Source organism: Terrapene carolina, unplaced genomic scaffold (assembly GCF_002925995.2).
Source record: "Terrapene carolina triunguis isolate 2854851 unplaced genomic scaffold, T_m_triunguis-2.0 Scaffold233, whole genome shotgun sequence".
Lineage (NCBI taxonomy): Eukaryota > Metazoa > Chordata > Testudines > Emydidae > Terrapene > Terrapene triunguis.
In genome coordinates this window covers 8656022-8677124 of record NW_020664584.1, presented here as the reverse complement: position 1 = coordinate 8677124, position 21103 = coordinate 8656022, and the positions used below count along the sequence as shown (strand labels likewise).

Below are 21103 nucleotides of genomic sequence, written 5' to 3'. Positions count from 1 at the left end.
ACATTTGTTTCCATTCCAGTGCAGAACAAAACTGAGACTTTCCAGATTTCTCATGAAAAACCAGGGAGCGCCCATCCCAGAGCAGCCAATAGCCCCATGGCCAGGGCACTCCTCTGGCATGTGCGAGACCCAGATGTAAGTCCCCACCTTGCCTGATTTGGAGCAGGGACCTAAGCCTCGGTCCCCACATCCCAGGTGAGTGCCCTGACCACCAGCTCTGCGGCTGGAGCTGTTCCACTTGGGATAAACAATTCAGAGACGGACTCCACAGCCCAGTGGTTAGGACATGCACTGTGTGGGAGAGCCTGGTTCAAGTCACTGCTCCAGAGCAGGGATATGATCCTGAGTCTGCCACAACACAGTGGAGTGCACCAGCCACTGGGCTATTCTGGGGCATGGCTCCCCCTCTCGTCCCCCTGCCTGTCAGAGCTGATGAATCAGTATTGTCCTACACACAATGGTCCATGGTGGAGTTCCCCACCAGGCCTACTAGGGAGCCTTACGCTCTCTGGGTGAAATTCACCTCTCCCTGCAAACAGGCCTTTGTGCAGGGAGTTACGTGGGAGTTGGGGTATCTGAATTCACAACTCCCCCAACCTGCAGGCAGGCCCAGCCCTCTCACACCCTGGAGGTGCCGGGGGCTCCCAGCAGAAGCACAGATCTGATGGCCCCTTACTTGACCTACCACTGGGGCTCTCTCCAAACCAGCCTGTTCTGAGCCAACGCATGGTGTGAAGTCGCTGCCAAGTTGCCCCTTGCCAGACAGCCTCTCTGCCAGAGGCCACCCTGAGATGGGTCAGGACAAAAAGTAAAGGCAAATCTCTGGGATTTGTAAACAAATCTGAAAATGGCCCCTGCCTCGGGCTTTATCCTGGTTTGTCCAGAACACTCAGTCAGTCTCTGCAGTGCCGCAGACACTTGGCAGAGGCAGCAGCTTCAAAATTTCTACAAAGAAACAATTGCAAGAGCCAACCAAAGAACAGAGAATTTGTTTGCCCAGAACTCTGCAGAGTCCCAAAGGCCCAACCTGCTTCCTTCTAGACCTGGCCCTGGAAAGGGGCTTTTTACACAATCCTTTTCTTTCCCACCATGTTTGTCCCTTGTCATGGCTGCTATGGGGAACTACACTTTCCACCCTCCAGGTTCTGAGAGCCAGCGTCCCCCACCCTCCTGGAGGCGAAGGGAGGTCCAGCCCGCCCTGCCAATGGAACTCCAGCCTGGGCCCTACAGCATCAGCACTAGGGTTGCCAACTTTCTAATTGTACAAAACCGAACACCCTTGCCATGCCCCTTCCCCGCCCCTGCCCTGAGGCTCCACCCCTGCCCTGCCCCTTCTCTGAGGCCCCGCCCCCACTCACTCCCGCCCCCTCCCTCTGTCGCTCGCTCTCCCCCACCCACACTCACTTTCACTGGGTTGTGGCAGAGGGTTGGGGAGTGGGAGTGGGTGAGGGCTCCAGCTGGGGGTGCGGGCTCTGGGGTGGGGCTGGGGAATGAGGAGTTTGGGCTGCAGGAGGGAGCTCTGGGCTGGGCCAGGGAGTTAGGGTGCAGGAGGGGGTGCGGTGGACAGGCTCTGGGATGGAGTTAGGGTGCGGGGGGTTCAGGGTGCCTGCTCTAGCTGGGCTGCACTTACCTCAGGCAGCTCCCGGTCGGTGGCACAGTGGGGCTAAGGCAAGCTCCCTGCCTGTCCTGGCTCTGAGCAGCTCCCAGAAGCGTCCGGCATGTCCAGCCCCTAGGCAGAGGCACGGCCAGGCGGCTCTGTGCAGTGCACGCTGCCCATGCTCGCAGGCACCGCCCCCACAGCTCCCATTGGCCGTGGAAGCCAGGGCTGGGGACGGGGGCAGCACGCAGCGCTTCCCTGATCACCTCTGCGCCTAGGGGCTGGACATGCCGGCTGCTTCCTCTTGGAGCTGTGCGGAGGCAGGGCCGACAGGGAGCCTGCCTTAGCCCCGCTGCAGAGCCCACAGGACTTTTAACGGCCCGGTCAGGAGTGCTGACCAGAGCCGCCAGGGTCCCTTTTCGACTGGGCGTTCCGGTCAAAAACCGGATGCCTGACAACCCCTAAAAAGCATGAGCACCTTTATGAACTGCAGCCTTGTTCCCCTGAGAGCACGTCCACCCTTCTGCTGACTACACACTCTGTCCCACTGGTGTTTTTAGAGGCACACCTGGAGTGGGGTGGTGACCCAGGAGGGTTCTCCTCCCAGGCCCCTTACAAGTCCACATTCAGTACTCCCCAGGGGCTTACATGGTGCAGGGGGCCTTGTGCAAGCTCTCTGCATGGAGGCCAGTCCCACTCAGGAGAGCAAGAAGGAGGGATGGTGACATTAGGAGAGTGCAGCCCGTTAAGTCGGTAACGCACCCCCACAAAGCCTTGTGAAATTGTCAGACATGGCGGCACTGTGGTTCAGTAGATGGACGTGTTCCTCTGCAAAGGGAAGTCCCTGCATCAGTCACCTAGCTTCTGAGGTCTGTCAACTGGCTCTAAGCCCCAGCGTGCGCAGAAGGCTGCGTTTGCTGCTGTTATGCACGGTGCTCTCCGACAGCTAATCCCTATAGGAAGCACCGGGGATGTGGCTCTCCCGCTTACCAGAGGACGACAGTCTGCACAGATTCGTCTCAAATAATTAGCCACCCTAAAGAGGAAAACATAAGCAACCCAGCTCCACAGACAGAAAATTAGTCTCCGGGGTGATACTTTAATAAAGACTAATTACACCACCTTCCATTTCCAGGACACCTTTCTCCTTCCCAGGAAAGCCCAGCTCTATCTTCCCACCACTGGGATATCTCTGAGAATCAGCTGCACTCTGTGCATTACCGCAAGGCACTGGCAGCGAGGCACAGGATGAAACCCATCCATTTGCTTGGGCGCAAAGATGAGTGAAGGGGTTTTGACTCATAGGAATCTGTGTGGAAAGCAAAAGCACTGGAACAAAAATAAACATATAACAAGAATTTGCACTGGCCGTGCTCCCCCAGTCATTTAGAAAGTTCAGGGGCGGAGGGAGGGGGAATGAATTAGGCTGATGCAGAAGAGCAGTGGTAACTGTGAAGTTAAGTGACTTGCCCAAGATCAAACAGCAAATAGGTGTCAAAGCTAGGACAAGAACCATGCCTTTTTAGAAGAGAGGCCTATGCCAGTACCAGAACCCCAGTGCTGCCCAAGCAAGCCAGGTGCTGATTCTGTGCCTTCATTTTTATTTCTGTAATAATGACTTCATGGATGGTAGGAGTCTAAATCTCTTTGAGGATCTGGGCCTATGGGCTTTGAACGTAGACAGCACTTTTGCATACCCAGATCTCAAAATTCTGTGCCGAGGTGGGTAAGCATGAGAACTTCAGTTTTCCAGTCAGGGACACTGAGGTCAAGAGAGGTTCAGTGATGTGACCAAGGTCATGCAGCAAGTAAATGGCAGAGCCAGGATGTGAAGTGTTCCCCACATCACAACCTTGCTGTGTCTCAATTTTTCTACCTGTAAAATGGGCTTCATGACACTGCTTTACATTTTTCCAGAGCCTTCCCCACCATAGACCTCAATGTATAGTAGAAAAGGGGGTGAATCTGAGTAATCCCATTCCAGCGCACCAAGTTCATGCTGTGGATGGAAAGCAGTCTGTGATCTAACAGCTAAGACATGGTCTAGCACATCAGAGAACTGGGATTCAATCCCAGCTCTGAACCCCACCTCCTTTGAGACCTTGGGCAAGTCCCTTATTCTCTCTGTGTGTCACTTACCCCACAGGTTAAACAGGAGCAATTTGCTTGCCGGCTCGGGGAGTGGTATGAAGTGTCATTAAATAAAGTTTGGGAAGTGCAAGGAATTATGAAAGTCACTGGAAGACAGAAGGAGAGAATTCTGCACTTATTGGCTCCAAGCACCTTCCTGTAGGCAAAGAGCATCACGGTGGGGAATGTGGGAACAGGAAGAGATCTTCCGTTTCTCTGAAATAGCTAGAAAGTGGCACTTCAGGAGACTAAGCTATGTATTGTTCAGCTAAGTTAGCTCCACACACAAGTGTAATGCAGCCTTCTTTAGGTGTGCCACTAAATTGCTTAGCAAAGAAACCTATTGCTCATGCCCTGTATGGTAATTTTCAATCACAGGTAACTAGCAAATCAAGACCAATTCCCTCCAGAACAAAGCCTTGCACTGCTCCTGCAGGATGGCTATATCCCTGCCAAATTGGAACTTACAATCCACAGCCATTTTGACTTTAGGGCTGTTCAAAAGAAGAAGAAAAAAGTGATGAACACACATTTTTTTAATATCAGGAAACCTATTTTCTTCTTTATCCTCTAATTCCAAGACACTTGGGCTGTTTTTGCTTAACTTCCACCACCATCCCCCAAAATTCCCTTGGGACAGAGATCAAGTCTGGAAAACTTCAGCCCAGAAATTGAAAAATTCGAAAGTAATGGATGAATGAAAACAGGAGGTTTGGATGGAAACAGGGGCGGCTCTATGTTTTTTGCCGCCCCAAGCACGGCAGTCAGGCGGCCTTCGGCAGCATGCTTGCGGGTGGTCTGCTGGTCACGCAGATTCGGCCCCGTGTCTGCGGGTGATCTGCCGGTCCCGCGCACAAATTGCCGCCGAAGCCGTGGGACCGGCGGACCTCCCGCAGGCATGCCGCCAAAGGCTGCCTGACTGTCGCCCTCACAGCGACCGGCAGGCCACCCCCCGCGGCTTGCCGCCCCAGGCACGCGCTTGCTGTGCTGGTGCCTGGAGCCGCCCCAGATGGAAACAATTCAGGGGCCTTAACTCTGACGGACTTTGGCCAGCGCTCTGTGATAAGTAATAATCCCGATTACTTTCCATGGGAGCTGGGCCCCTTGGAAAATGCCAGTTTGAGTGAAGAGGGAATGTGATTAAGACACAGGAGGGAAAGAGGCAACGGAAAATTTTCAAAAGTGTCTGAGTGACTTAGGAGCCTAAGTCTCACTGAAAATCACTGGTACTTAGGCTCCTGAGTCACCTACATGCTTTTGAAAAATCCCTGATGTTTTTAGAGCTAGTTACTTATGTGTTGACTAATTTATTCTAATGGCTTAGCCTATGGGCACATCACATTAATAAGAAACCAGACTTCATCCCCTGCTGTCTACTTTGGCTATGGATAGTAAACCCTAACCTGACCCTCCTTACTCACATATGTAGCCCCATTCAAGTCAATGTGACAACTACCATGAGTATAACAAGCAGGAGTTAGCTCTGAGCTACCTCCCTGGTCCAACTCCCTAAGGGGAAAAAACCCCTCCCTTGTCTCATATCATATGTCTAGCATTGACCCTGGAACTGCATTACATTTCCATGCACTGAAATCTAGCATTTCAGCCTGGCCTTCTTGCTTCTGTTATCCACAGAAATGTCAGTGGATTGCACAGAACGCTGGGAGAGAATTTGCTCAAGCCGAAAGAGCAGAGTAAGAGGCGATAAAGAAAAGTGACAAGTTCATTTAAGAAAATGAGTGGCTCGAGGTGCCTGCTGAACAGGCCCATACAGCCATCTTTAACGTCCCAGTGAGCTTTATCATAATTAAACCAGGTTTCAGAGTAGCAGCCGTGTTAGTCTGTATCCGCAAAAAGAATTAAACCAGGGACTGTTAAATGAATGAATAGATCATGTGGGTGCCACACTGTGAAGCAGGCGGTAATTGCACTGTCCTTTGTAGAAACACCTGAATACTCAAAGAATTAACTCATTACAAAAGACACCGTCTGGAGATACTTTCATCTTGCCCTGTACCTGTGTCTAATAAACCTTTACACACAGACCATGCTGAGAACAGAATCTATCCTGGGGGGAAAAAAAACCACATATAGGATGGGGCATATTTCTGCCTTTTGCTTCCTCTTTAATGAGGATATTGAATGGAGGTGATGGTGACATCTGAAAAATGCCAATTCTATTTACTGTGTGGGAGACCTAAATAAGCAGAGAATTATGGGAATTGGAACCCCTATTTTCCTATTTACTTGATAAACAACTAATTCATTCCTCCCAAAACTTGTTCTTGGGAACTGCCAAAACATTTTTGCTGAAACTTTCCAAAAGAATTCAGCCTGAGGCAGACACCGAACATGGAAAATTTAGCTTAAATGATTAAAGTCTGGCCAAGTTATAAGCAACTGAAAAGGGGGGTTTATAATGGGAAGCATTAGGCATCATTAACTCTAGGCATTGCTGCATCATGTGCCACCTATAATTGATGCATCTGCAGTCACAGCACTGAGGATAAAAATTACAAGGACCCCTTGTCCTCATGGCACAAGCTGATCACCTGCTGGGAGCAGGAAGGAATTTGCCCTGTGCCTTTATGGTGTAGTACTTTTTCACCATAGGAGGGCAACAGGAACAAGTGGGTCTCAGTCCTCCTCCTGCATCAGCCTCGTCTCCTTTTCCATGACTTGCTAGGTCTCTCTGTCCCGTTTCATGCACAAGGGGAGCATGTGGTGCTACCCATTGAGCCATCCTCCCTTCCACCCCAATGGAAACAAACTCAGGACTTTCTGACGGACACCTCTTGTGAATGATTCTCTCTCCCCCTAGAGCTGGAGCAAATGGCTGCGGTGACAGCCCCATGGTGTAACTGACTGCTGTTCACATGTTCTTCTGATTCCAATTGCCTTGTTTATGCCAGTGAGTGGGTAGCAGGTGTCAGAGTCTTTCCGTGCGCAGCCATATCCTGTATGCCGGGCTTCTATGAATGCAGGGATTTGCATATTTCTGCCTCTTGCTTCCCTTTTAATGAGGAGATTGAAAGGAGCAGTGGATGGCAGATGGAGCTGAGGTCTGGAATTCTGTGCAGTCATGCCGTGTACTGCCTTGAACAGTTTTATTTCTGAGCAATCACTTTAAAGTTAACCATTTGCCTAATGGGAGGGAGTGTTGTCTGATGGTTAAAGCACACGACTGGGAGCCAGGGCTCCTGGGTTCCACTCCTGGCTTGGTCACTGTGTGATAGTGGGCAAGTCACTTAGGGCCTGATTTTCCAAAATGTACCCTAAATCTGGATGACTCAGTTTTGGGCATTAAACTCAATGTCCCTGGAGCCTGATTTTCGAGGGGGACGAACACCCGCGACGCTAACTCTCCTTGGCTGGCAGAGCTGGGCAGTGGCCGGGCTCCCCTAGCTCCTACACTTTTGTCCAATGGAAGAAACCTTATCTGAAGCAGAACGACTTGGAAACACACATGTACGCCTTCTCCATCTCTCACTCACTCACACACTTCTCCCTTCTGCCTCTCTCTCTCTCTCTCTCACACACACACACACACACACACACACACATTAATCTGCTGCACACCAAGTCTGAACCGCTTCATGTGAAATGAAAAGAAAGATCCCTGGGAATTCCATCCCACCCTGCAGCTGTGAATGGAATAAGCCCCTGAGCACAGACTCAAGCCAATTTACACACTTAAGATACAAAACGGGGCCGCTGATTCCCAGGGAGCGTTCCCATCCATTATTCACGGAGGCGTTCTCACAGCTGTATTTAGCATGGAATGCGCTCTGCTGCAGACTCTCTGCCATACAACGCACAAGCAGGCAGGGCCTGGCCTGCCTGGCCTAGTTACGAGTCACAGATTTGTCTTCCAACCATGCAAAGGGAGCTTATAAAATAGAGCAAGAGGGAAAGCACATGCAACTGGACTAGAGCAAGTCACTCGTAGCCAGGAATTCATCCAGTGAATTTACCCTCTTCTTCTGTTTGTGGATTGTCCTGAGCACTTCGTTATTTTCTCAAACCGAGTTGTTATCGCTGGATACTTTCTGGGAATCAGGGATCTGCCCCTCATTCCATTCGACATTCAATACTCAAGCTGTGTTGGTTAGTTTTGAATGGACTCAGACCTCAAGTCACATGGTGTTGTCCCTACCCCAAGTGGACAAGGTAACTCTCAGAGTCAGATTTCAAGTGTGGAGATTTACGTTTACAAGTTTGAAATTCTTTCTACATTTTTTCCTAGTATTCACTCAAAATTCCCTGCTCTCTAAACGTTCCTGCCAACAACCTGGCTGCTTAGGGCAGCCTGTTAAAGATATTTAGGTGCCTAAAGATGCAGATAGGCACCTAGTGGGGTTCTCCAAAGCACCTATGCTCCATTAGGCATCTGTAGGCACCTAAATACCTTTAACAATCAGCCCCTGGTCTCTCTCTAGAAAGCAAACATATAAGGATCATGCACTTGGACGAAGTGTATTAACTTTAAAACTGGAACAAATACCTGTGACCATTCCTGGGCAGTATTCCTCCAGCCCTACCTATGATAACACCTTGACTAGACATCTCCTTTCCACAAGCAGTGAGACAGCCACAGGCATGCGTATGGTGCGATTCCCACTCTGTCAAGCCATCCTTGTTCCTACTGGGGTGACAGCAGAGCAGCAACACCATGAGGTTATTACTCACATTGGTTGAATATGGGGTTTTTATTTTGGCTGCAACTCTTAGGGAATCTACAGGATTCCATCACTCCACAGGGATATCCCAGCAGCCGGAGAGCCAGCCATGTGTGGTCAGATATCCCACACAGCCATCTAGCAAGAGCAACTCAGGCCACTGCAAGCTACAGACATGGAGACTATTCTGCCTCCTAATGACTATTCTGCCTCCTAATGACTATTCTGTCTCCTAATGACTAGCACAGGAGCTGCTTTGCCAGAGGAACTCAAACAAAGAGCTCATGTGATGGTAACTGTCCTGAAAGAGCAGAAAACGCAGGGGGGCTTGGCAGGCTATCGGCACCGAGAATGGAGGGAAAACATTAACAGGGAAAGCATGTGAACGTATAACAGGAACAAGAAAGGCAGTGGAGGGCTGTGACGTTGTGCAGTCTATATGGTTTTATAAAAACATAGTAAGAAGTGAATATAATTAGGGTTACCATATGTCCGGGTTTCCCCGGACATGTCCGGCTTTTGGGTCTTTAAATAGCCGTCCGGGGGGAATTTGTAAAAAGCTAAAAATGTCCGGGATTTCCCCCGGACGGCTATTTAAAGACCCAAAAGCGAGGACAGGGCAGCCGCGCTGGGGGAACTGCGGCAAGCCGGCGCCGCCAGCGCCACTCACCTTTCCTCCCTGGGCCCTGGGGCAGCGCGCAGCTGAGAGCTCCCGGCACGGCGGCGCCAGCCCACGGGGCCCCCGCCTGGCCGGCAGGAGCCTGCAGAGCCCAGCCCTCCCCCTGCCCCGGCACACAGAGAGGCAGGGAGGTCTCACTCCCCTGCGTGCTGCAGCGGGGCGGGGCTTGTAGACTCCGGCAGCAGGCAGCAGTCGCCGGGCAGAGAGCCCCCCCCGCCCCTGCCCCCCTCCCCTCCACCTGACCCGACCCTAGGAAGGGGCCAGAGGGACTGGGAGGGACCTGCCTGCTGGATGCTTCCTGGGAGCCGCTCCAGGTAAGCACTGCTGGGCTCACCTGGCCCCCTGGCAGGTCCCTCTGGGGGGGCTCCCCTCAGCCCCACTGCCCCCAGCCCCCACCCTGACCCTGTTCCCTCAGCCTCCCCTGCAGTTCCCCCTGTACCTCCCACCCCGAACCCACTGTCCTCAGTCCCTGCCCCCGTTCCAACAGCCTCCTCCACAGTCCCCCTGCTCCCCCCAACCCACTGCCCTCAGCCTTGCCCTACCCCAAATCTCTTCTTCAGCCTCTCCCGTCATCCCACCCCCATCGCTCCCCCTGCTGTCCCACCCCCTCAACTTCCCACCATTCCAGTACTGCTCCCCTCTGTCTCATCCCCTCCAGACCCTGTCCCTCTCCCCAACCCCCCGACCTTCCCCAGCCCAGCCCCATTGTCTCCCCCGCCCCACCCCACTCTACACAGCTCTCTCTACCCTGTCCCATTCATGCTCCCCTCAGCCCCTACCCTACTCCCCCCATCCCAGTCCTGTCCCATCCCCCTCAGCCCCCCCCAGTCCCAGTCCTGTCCCCCTCAGTTCCTCCACCCTGCTTCCCCCGGTCCATCCCCACACACCCACCGACTCCCTCGACCTCCCTCCCCCCAATCCCACTGCCTGGACCCACCCCCGTCCCACTCAGGACATGCATGAAAAAGAAGCAATGGGCTTAAATTGTAGCAAGGGAGAGTTAGGTTAGATATTAGGAAAAACTTCCTAACTGTAAAGGTAGTTAAGCACTGGACAAATTACCTAGAGAGGTTATGGAATAGCAGTCATTGGAGTTTTTTAAGAGGTTAGACAAACACCTGTCAAGGATGGTCTAGTTGTTATTACTCAGTCCTGCCTCAGTGCAGGGGTTTGACTAGATGACCTGTTGATGTCCCTTCCAGTCCTACATTTCTGTGATTCACACTGAATTGCCTTGTGCCACTGTCTAGTAGTAGTGGCACACAGTTCTCTGACATGCAGGTTTATAAAATTGTAGTTAATATACAGTTTAGAGTATAGCAATTTTAAAGCTCTGCATGTTCAGACCAACTGAGCTGAAAATTGTGATCTTGTATTCAAAACTATTAAGATGTGGGCTGAAATAAAATCAGCATGAATTGCTCAACAATATCAATGGAATCAGCATTGCGCTGCTATATATTGTAAAACATTACAGTAAAATCTTGCAAGTATTACATAGCACGCCACCTTGCCCAAGTGGTAACTAAGCATAACATCTTCCTGTTTCAACATTCTTAACTTGTATCCCTCCTAGAAGTTGTTTTTTTTCAAACACTGAATGCTGCTAAGTTATGAGTTTTAACAGGTTTTTTTTCTTTTAAACCACAGCACTGAATGTTATTCTAAAATTGTTTTCCAAATATTCTTAAACTCCCAGTTTATCCCCCGCTGATGTTCATTGTGAAAAGTATTGCAGTCTAATAATAATATTTGGCACTTTTGTAATTCACTGTCCAACATGTGTTTTGTGCCCTCCTCTGGTGGATTTTTAGAGGATAACTGTATAGCTACCAGCTAAGGGAGTTATAGCTTGAACTCAAGTAGTAGAAGCTCATGCTTTTAAGTCTGGATGGCTCGGGTTCAATCTCTGGTGACTAGTTATGATGGAGGTTGCTACACTTATAATCCCTTTAATCAGAGGTTCTGAATATGCTTTGTTGTAGGCAGAACTAGCCTATAGTTAAGCAACCGAAAATTTAGAATGGGAAGTGTTGAAATGTTGGGAAGCCTTATAATTTTGCCAATCTGGAACGAACATCCCATCTGAGGGATAGGGGCGGGGAGAGAGGAGAGTGAGACAGGACCAGGAAACTGGGACAAGGAATCCAGAGCTGTAGTGGGGGGCAGTTGAAATCAGATGAGGAGCTGGGGCGGGTTAGACAGCAATAGGATAGACATAGACTGGAGGGGACGGGGAAGAAGGGTCTTTGACTACTAGAGACCACTCCATTCTCTGAACATTTGATTCGCGGGAAGCAGGGGAGGGGGAAGAGTAGGGGGCGGAGCGTTCAGGGGAAGGGGCGGAGTTGGGGCGGGGAAGGGGCGGAGTTGGGGCGGAGCCAGGGCCCCTTGGAGTGTCCTCTTTTTCCAGGACTGCAATATGGTAACCCTAATATAATGTAACTGGAATAGTTTTATAAAAATATGATAATAAGTGAATATAATGTAACTGGAATATGCTTCATGCAAAAAGTCTCTTGTAAGGTATCATTACAAAGCTTATAATCCACTGAGTGTAATCATCCTATTTGTATAAATGTACCACTCTTGTATCTAAAACTAGAAATATGAAATATAACTCTGAGGGCCTATTGTAATTATGCAAAGTGTGGGCCATTAATAGTGGTTTGGAATCTTGATGACTCCCATTAGCCAGGACCATTGTCTGCAGATGGCTGTGTTTACCTGTTAGTCTTCCTGTATATGTGTGTGCTGGCAAGTGGGTAATGAAGTCTTGCAGTGACATGTGATCATGTCACCTGACCTGGAATCCATCTTTAACCTGGGTGCTTTTCCAGTGAGGGAGGGGGATGGAAACCCAGAGGGACAAAGGGTTCCTGCCTTATGCAAAAGATATATAAAGGGGTGGAAGAGAACAGAGGAGGGGAGGAGCCATCATGAAGAATCCTCTAGCTATCACCTGAGCTGCAACAAGAGCTGTACCAGGGGAAAGAATTGTGCCTAGGCCTGGAAGGTGTCCAGTCTGAGAAAAACTTACTGAAGCATCTCTGAGGGTGAGATTATCTGTATTCAGTTTGATTAGACATAGATTTGCGCATTTTATTTTATTTTGCTTGGTGACTTACTTTGTTCTGTCTGTTACTACTTGGAACCACTTAAATCCTACTGTCTGTATTTAATAAAATCACTTTTTATTTAGTAATTTACTCAGAGTATGTATTAATACCTGGGGGAGCAAACAACTGTGCATATCTCTCTATCAGTGTTATAGAGGGTGAACAATTTATGAGTTTACTCTGCATAAGCTTTATACAGGGTAAAACGGATTTATTTGGGTTTAGACCCCATTGGGAGTTGGGCATCTAAGTGCTCTAGACAAGCACACTTCTGTGAGCTGTTTTCAGGTAAACCTGCAGCTTTGGGGCACGTGATTCAGACCCTGGGTCTGTGTTGGAGCAGATGGGAGTGTCTGGCTCAGCAAGACAGGGTGCTGGGGTCCTGAGCTGGCAGGGAAAACAGGAATAGAAGTAGTCTTGGTACATTGGGTGGCAGCTCCCAAGGGGGTTTCTGTGATCCAACCTGTCACAGAGGGATGATTCATTGTCATGTACTGAGAGGCAGAGCTGGGCTAGAGGGAAAGGTTGGAGTCCTAGCTAGGCTCAGGACCAGACCAGCTTGTCGGATTATTTTTAGTTCCTGTCCTGTCTCTTGCAGATAATGTTGGACAATGAGCTTCTGCCCTCCCCTCAGAGATACCTGCAGGAAGGGTACAAACCTAGCTCGAGAATTACTGGCCATTGTCCCAGGCCACCCCAAGGCTAGTTAGTGGGAAGGCAGAGCTCCCCTTAGGAGCTGCAGTGAGCTGGAAATGCTTAGTGTCTAGTGTGTGCTCATTAGCAGGTGCACACATGCCCTGGTTTCATAAAAAGGGTCACTTACCAGCACAAAAGATCTGTGTGTGCGCACACACACACACACACCTGAGGCCACGTTACTGCCTGTCCCTGCTGCAGGAACACTCAAGAATAAAAATCCAGACAAGTCTCCTCAGCACCCACAAGCCAGAGACGCCATTAGCTAAATGCATGCAAGGGCCTGCCCTGCCTACTCCCTGGTCCCATGATGCCTCTGTGCTTTCCAAACCCAGGCAGGTACCAGGGCATGTTGCTGTGACTTTTAAAAGCCACTGTTGAGGCAGGGAGCATGTTTTGCTGCGTCCATCCAGCCCGTGCACTACAGTCAGTTCAGCACAGCAATAGCCTGTTTTTCACACTGTGACAAGGCTGCAGCCTCCTAGGACACCCTGCTTGTTCCTGTGCTGCACACACCCCACCATCGCTCAGAATTCCATGGGGACAGCAGGGATAGAACTCAGAACTCTCTGCTCCAAACACACAACTCCTACCGCTCAGGCTCAGTTAGAATCTGCATGGGCTGCTAGCAGCATAGGGCCTATGACATACAGCTGAAGAGTTTCAGTTCATCTACTAGCGGGCAGTGGTGCACATACACAGTAGCCGGTTAATTACATTATCATTAACACACTCATGCAAGGACTGACATTCCCCCGCAAGGGGTATTAAGCAAGAATCCGAGGGCACGGAAGCACTCATTACAAAGACCCAGGTTTCACTGCGGCAATGTGTTCTCTCCTCCCCACAATGACTGTGGGTCCCCGATTTTGTAGGGCCCCATCCTTACCAGTTTGGTTTTGTCCATGGCAGCCAGGACAGCAGTGTTCAGTGCTTCCAGAGCAGAAAGCACATGCCTGTATTCTCCCAGGTGTTCCGAGAAATAATCTGGAGTGGGACAGAAGGTCAAGGTTAAATTTCAAAGCAATTCCATCAAGGCCTGTCTCCATCCTGCTATTTCCTAGGAAACCTGCTGCTGGGATCTTATTTTGTTCTGTGCCCTCACCTGGATTGGCAGCTGAGGCTCATTTTCTACACAGCAGGCATTTGCAGTGCCAGACATAACGAAACGAGGTCAAATTCTGCTCTCCGCTAACTCATGTTAATTGCATTGAAGTCAGTGCAATGACTCCAGATTGACACCCATGGAATAGGGCAAAACGCCCTTTCCTTCCCAGGGATCAAAATGTCCCACCCAAGGGAAAACCCCAGGCTTTCCAACTTGCAGAGTTCCTGCAATATCATCCTGTCACAACTGGATGAGATGCACAAATAGGAACGGCCAGACTGGCTCAGACCCGAGGTCCATCTAGACCAGTGTCCTGTCTCCACCAGTGACTAGTGCCAGATGCTGCAAAGCAAGAAACCTGGGCAATTCTGAAACAATGTCCCTGGACTAATTCATTTAGAGGTACCGAGCTGGTGGCCCTACTTACCACACAACTTCTCCGTCTCTAAGTTGCTGCAAGAAACAGAAAAACAAACTCTCATTAGAGGACGAGCTGTGTCTCAAGAGAAACAGTTGCTGCAAATGGCCAACAGAGCTGCTGACACGAAGCCCTAATGAACTCTCTAGTTCACATACTGCTCATCAGCATGTTTTTAAAAGCTCTATTTAAAAAATAGATGAGTTACACAGGTGTTCAGCAGGGGCCTGATTCTGAGAGAGGTTCGGCACCTGCTGCTCCCAGCTACCTCCAAGGCAGCAGCAGGATCAGTAGCCATGGATCAGGTTGCAGTGTATTCACTTTGTCCTGGTTTTCTATGCAAGCCAATCGTTCTGGTTCTCAGGGTGAAATTTGGAATGGTAACCAGGAGAGTGACGGGTTCAAAGGGCCAGGTTCTAACCTCTCCCACAGCACTGGGGAGTCACAGGCTTTGTTTCAAGAGGGCAGGGGCTCGCCAATAAGAGCAAAGCACTGCTTAGAATTTATTTTTAAAGCAAGATCATGCAGGGGCCATGTCATGTTCAAAAGTGTCCTTCCAGAGCCATCAGCAAATGAGCTCAGGCCCTTCCTGCGTGCTGGAGGCAACATTCATCTTGACTAGCCACTAGTGGAAAACCAGGCTACTGCAGTAGATACATGGATGAGAACCTTAACCCTGACACAGGGAGCCACCGAGGGAGAAGCTGGTTTCTGGGCATGTGGCTTATCTAGGCATGGAAACACAGACCTGCATGGAAACTTGAGCGTGACCTGTGGTCCCCATATCAGAACAGAGCTGCAGGATGGGAGGACAGAATAGGGGAATGTCAAGGGTGCAGGGTGAGCTGTGCTTTTGACCCCTTCTAGTCCCTCTCAAGTGCACACCTCAGGTCACATGCCCGGTTCCTGCACCTCTCTCTGGGTGGAACACTTTGATCCAACCACTCCGGGACTGGATTGCTGGGCTGCAGCCCCTGCTTCCCAATCGTGTGAACAGGACAGGCCCACCCGGGTTTGGCACCTGTACGCCCTTTCCATCCAGGGACCTGTAACCAGTGAGCCAGTTAAAGTGACTCCAGTACAGCTTCTTCAAAGCAAAGCAGTATTCGTTCACCCACTGGTATGTGGCACTCACAGCAAAGGATATCATAGGGTTAGAAGAGTCATCCAGTCTAACCCCCTACACAGTAAAGGTCTATACACCTATTTCCCCTTTCCTAACCCACAATCTTTCCTTGCAAGCCTTTAAATTCCATTCAGCCCAGTTACCTCCATCTCTGGGATGTGAGACGCAGCCTGCACTGCTGCAGCATGCGCTCCCTATCTCTCCAGCGACATCTACACCACACGCTAGGGGAGTGATTCCCCCACTCACATACATGCTCACTCTCTTACTAGTAGGGTGACCAGATGTCCCAATTTTATAGGGACAGTCCCCATTTTTGGGTCTTTTTCTTATATAGGCTCCTATTACCTCCCACCCCCATTTTTCACACTTGCTGTCTGGTCACCCTACTTACTAGCAGCATAGCCATGGTAGTGTTACGCCAACAGACTCTGGTTGGCAGCCAGAATCAAACCTGGGACCTCTGGAGCTTAATGCATGAGCCTCTAATGCATGAGCTGAAAGACACATCTCTCTTAGCTAGGGCTGTAGCAGGCTCATCACTCGTTGGTCTAGCTGCCACTAGAGGGGGACAGCACAGCACACCGAACAGGCAGGGGTTACAGGGCTGAGCTGTGCTGAGTACAAACCCACCTGAATCACACCCCAGCTTGTAGTGTAGACATAGCCTGTCAGAGACTCACCTCCAGCCGCCCTGCTGGCCCCTCCCCGCCCCTTCTGCCGAGGATAGTGTCTCTCAGGTTTTAGTAGCCTCTTTGACCCTGTGTTCAGCCTGGGAGGAATACACTTCACTAACCTAGCTGGAGCCAGGTGGGAGGTATTCCCCAATTATCTGTTTCCCCAAGGGCCCTTGGTATGCATCTTCTCTTTGCCATTCCCTGCTGGTTTCCCCCTTACCGCCCCCTTTGATTTCACCCTGTGCTGCAGGCAGGGTGATATCATGCAGTGCACGGAGGTACACACAGCGTTTATAACAAAATCTTACTGCTAGTTAACTCTTTGCCCATGGGGAGACAAGAGCTCATGGCCAGCCTGGGTCTCCCCATTCTGGCCCCTTCATCTCCCAGGCAGATATTGCCTCCTCCCTCCCCTCTGTCCTCCACAGAGGATCTATGCTGGCTGGGCACTGGCAGGGAAGCATTGAGAGCAGAGGGTGACAGTCAACCCACTGCCTGCCCTCAGTGCCAGTGATACAGGGAGGAGTCACTGCAGAGGAAAATCCTGTTCGGTCCTGCATGCATGAAAGACTCAGTAGTTGGAGCTGGAATAGGGGACTGTTGCAGGGAATTCAAGGCAACCACTGGTATTTTCTTATTTTCAAGATTGCAAATAAATAAAACTAAGGCAAGAGCTTCTGTCCGCAGCCAGGCACTGTCCAGACCACAGCGGGGTGGGAGGGCAGACCCCACAGTTTGTGAGAGACAGCTGTAAAGAGGATCTAGAACCTGTGGGAAAGGTGCACCCGTGTGTTTGCCCATGCGTGTGTGTCTGTGTCTGAGTTGCAGGGAAAGAAAGGCACCTCCTTTCTCTGCTGTCCATAAATGAGTGTCTTCTTTGTCCTATTTCCAATCTAGAGCAAAGTTATACCAAGAGGCCTCTCCAGACCAAACCAACGGAAGTGGAAAGCTGAGTGAAATGCTCCATAAAAAAAATTCGATTAGTGGAAATAATGAGACAAACACAGACTGGTTGGTTACATTTTCTGAGAATTAATTTCATGTCAGAATTCCTCTGCTGATTGCTGACTTAAGTGGTTTGTTTAAAGAGAAAGGCAGTCAGGCGGTAATATTGCCATCAGATTGCTTTTAGGAGCTACCGTTGTGAGGCTAAACAAATAGAACAATAACACTTTACTTTCTCCATCTCGTGGTGTAGGACATTTTCCAAAGGATCCAAAAGTACTTTGCAGACTATTATACGCAGGGCTGGTAGCACCACTTATTATTAAGATTGCCCAACACTACCCATTATAAAAACCCTGTTTTCAGCTGCATATAACTTTGCCAAATTTTAACCATTTGGGCTGAACTATGTTGGGAAATTTCAGCTAAAATGATTCAGCTGTTTCTGAGAACAAGGCTAGGGAAAAATGCAGCTATGCTGGGGGTTGGGCGAAGCCTCGTTGAAGTTAGTGGATGTAACGGCTGCACTTCATTAAGGGCAAATATAAAAAGCAATTGAGCTCCTTTCTGGAATAAATGTATCAGATCAGGCACCCAACATTAGTGAACACTTTTGACCTTCATCTCTGTGCCTCAAATCCCCACCTGTAAAATGGGGGTACCATCCCCTCACCTCACAGGGGTGGTGTGAAAATAAATGTATTAGCGTTTGTGAAGCACTCCGATACGGTCGTGATGAGTACTGCAGAAAAGCCCCTGAGGAAATTAATATTTCTGTCTTCAGAGCAAGGTTTGCACAGTATGCAGTAAATAAGGGACGAGGCCAGACACTGAACAATGAAAAAACAAAATATTGAATAGCTGCTCATTCAGTGAACGCTGTCCATTCTGTGCACTGAATGATGCAGAGGACCTGTGGAAAAAATAGCATGTGGCCATGTAATTAAAGACTGTATTATAATACATATACACAGGGGGCCAAACTAAGGTTGCATAGGCAGCCTGAATGCTGGTATTTCCTAAGTTTTGAGTACTTGTCTTTGCAACCTTAGTAATGCTCTTTAAACATAATATTTTTGCATTTATTTCTATATCTATGATTGTGATCTATCAGTCTGTCTGAATAATTTCACCCATCATTAAAATACAACCACTTCAAGGGGGAAAAGTTAGAATAGTGAATGGCACCACCATGCAATAGGTGTCCAATAACCAGAGTCTGCAGTGTGCACAGGGCATACTGTCAGGACCAGGATGTGGGTGGTCTGACCTAGTGGTCAGAACAGGGATGGTCATGCCTAGTGGTCAGAGTCAGAGACCAAGCCAGGAGTCAGGGTCACAATCAGGAACCAAGCTGGGGGTCAGAGCTAGAATCAGGGACCAGGGATCAAGAAAAAGTCAGGTCCAGTGCACCAGCCAAGCTGAGAGACTTCCTGACTGCTAAGACAACTTCCTGTGCCTCCTTCTGGCTTAAATAGTATGGTTGGGCCAATCAATGGGGCCGGTCATAGTCCCCAGTCAGGATCCTTGTGGGCGGTGGTCCTGGGCGGGTATTGATCATCATAGCAGATATGTCTAAATGTTTTGCCTCTGTTGTTATGGCAGGATCTGGTGCCACTTCGAGTTGGTGTATCCTGGCCTGTGGGGAGCTTGCTTCTGATGATGAGCTTGTCAAGGCTGGGGGTTGTTTGAAGGCCAGAAGAGGGGGTTCAGGAAAGATTTCTTTCAAGATGTGGTCCCCATCGAGTATGAGTTGTAATTGTTTAGTGATATTCCATATGGGTTTCAGTGTGGGGTGGTAGGTGACAAGTAGGGTTATGCCATCAGAGGTTTTGTTTTTTTTTCCATATTGAAGCAGGTTCTCTCAGGGTATTTGGGTGGCCCATTCCATGATGAGATCTACTTCTCTGATGGAATGTCCTTGTTTGGTGAAAGCAGTTTTAAGTGTATTAAGGTATATATCCCAGACTTTCTCCGCAGAGCATATTCTGTGGTATCTGAGTGTCTGGCTGTAGATAACAGATTTCTTGGTGTGTTTGGGGTAGTAACTGGATCTGTGCAGGTTAGTGTATTGATCTTGGGTTTATAGTTGTCTGTAGGGTTCCACTGTCGAAGCTCGTGGTGGTATCCAGGAAGCTGATGATGGTGTGGGAGAGTTCTAGCAAGAATCTGATGGAGTGATGGGTGGTGGTTGAAGTTGTGGTGGAAATCCATTAGGAAGTTTAGACTATGAAAATATCATCAAGGTATATCATTGGTTTTGTGGTGCATTTTTCCAGAAATTCTTCCTCAAAGTGGCCTGTGAACAGGTTGACTTAGTGGGGAGGCATCCTAGAACCCATGGCTGTTCCCAGGGTTAAATTAACCTGTGTGCTCCAGTAGCACAACTGGTTAGTGCACAGTACTTATAAAGCAGTATGGTGTGGAGTGATGCTGGGGTTGTGAGTTCAAGTCTCACCTGGAGCACTAACCTTCTTCTTGCCTAGGGAGGTTGTGGAAGCTCCTTCACTGAAGGGTCTCAAAAAGAGGCTGGATAGTTTAGACACAACAAATCCTCCATCTTGGCAGGATGGTAGATTAGATGATCCTTGTGATCCCTTCTCACCCTATCTTTCTATGAATATAAAATAGTTATGGGTGAGGATGAAATGGGCGCGTTTGGGATGAATATCTGAGTATTGTCCATTGTCTTATAGATATTTGAGGCAGACAGAGATGCCATCATTGGGATCAATGGTGGTGTATAGGGAGGTGACATCCATGGGGGCAAGGATGGTGTTCTGAGGCAGGTTGTTAACATTGCAGAGTTTCTGGAGGAAGTCGGTTGTGTCCTGGAGGAAGCTGGCTCTTTGTGTGGTGAGTGGCTTGAGGATGGTTTCCAGGGCCAGATATGATGGATCTGTCGGGGTTCCCTTGTCTGTGTATCTGGGAAGCATGTAGCAGGTTCGTGGGGGAGGAGGTTGTAGAGTTTTTCTTGGAGTTGTCTGGGGAAGGATTTGATGAGATCCTTAAATTCCTGGATGGATTGTGGTGTTGGGTCTTCTTTGAGTTTTTTATATTAGGTAATGCCAGAGAGTTGTCGGTCAGGGACGCCCAGAGGGGGGGGCAAGTGGGTCAATTTGCCCCAGGCCCCCACGAGAGTTTTTCGGGGCCCCTGGAGCGGGATCCTTCACTCGCTCCAGGGGCCCCGGAAAACTCTCATGGGGCCCGGGCCCCCGGAGCTTCTTCCGCTCCGGGTCTTCGACGGTAATTCGGCGGCGGGGGGTCCTTCCACCCCGGGACCCACCGCCGAAGTGCCCTGAAGACCCGCGGCGGGGGGTCCTTCCGTCCTGGGACCCACCGCTGAAGCGCCGGGTCTTTGGCGGCAGGGGGCCACTGAATCTTCTGGGCAGCCCTGTTGTCGGTTGGCCCCATTAATGTAATCATCTTGGCTGAGGACTGCGATGGCACCCCCCCCCTTTTCTGTGGTTTGATCACTGTCTGGTGGCTGGATTTCAGGGGCTGTATGGCTGTCCTCTCAAAGGTGGGGAGATTGCGGTGGATGTGATGCTTGTTAAGGATTTCACACTCTTTTTTTTCTGAAACAATCAATGTAATGATGAAGTGTGTGGTTTCGTCTGCTGTGGCGTGTCCAGCCAGATGATTTTTTTTATGACTATTGGTGGGGATGTGGTAGATGTGGGTGGTGGTGTCATTGCTGTGAAAGAATTCTTTGGGGCAGAGTCAGCAAACAAATTCTTCTAGTCCCCCTCACATTAGCATGGTATCAGGACTTGTGGTGGGTCAGAAGTTCAGTGCCTTGGAGCATACAGATAATTCAGCTCTGGTTGGGGTAGTTTTGATTAATTGATGATGTTGGGATATCATGTAGTGTCTCAGACCTGAAGAAGAGCTCTGTGTAAGCTCAAAACCTTGTCCTCTTCACCATC

General features: G+C 49.6%; 1 protein-coding gene and 1 non-coding gene across 2 annotated transcripts in view; one reads left to right on the top strand and one right to left on the bottom strand.

Moving 5' to 3' along the window:
• Positions 1-21103, bottom strand: part of NECAB3 (N-terminal EF-hand calcium binding protein 3) — a 127056-nt gene that overhangs the window by 42730 nt on the left and 63223 nt on the right. The window contains exons 4-5 of the mRNA XM_026656823.2: positions 14436-14461; positions 13790-13887 (exon numbers count right to left, since the gene is read on the bottom strand). Coding sequence (XP_026512608.1) covers positions 13790-13887; positions 14436-14461 — 124 coding nt within the window. The remainder of the gene's footprint in view (positions 1-13789; positions 13888-14435; positions 14462-21103) is intronic.
• On the top strand, positions 19547-19640 carry TRNAI-UAU. Its single transcript has 2 exons — positions 19547-19584; positions 19605-19640. It is a non-coding gene; the product is annotated as a tRNA-Ile (tRNA).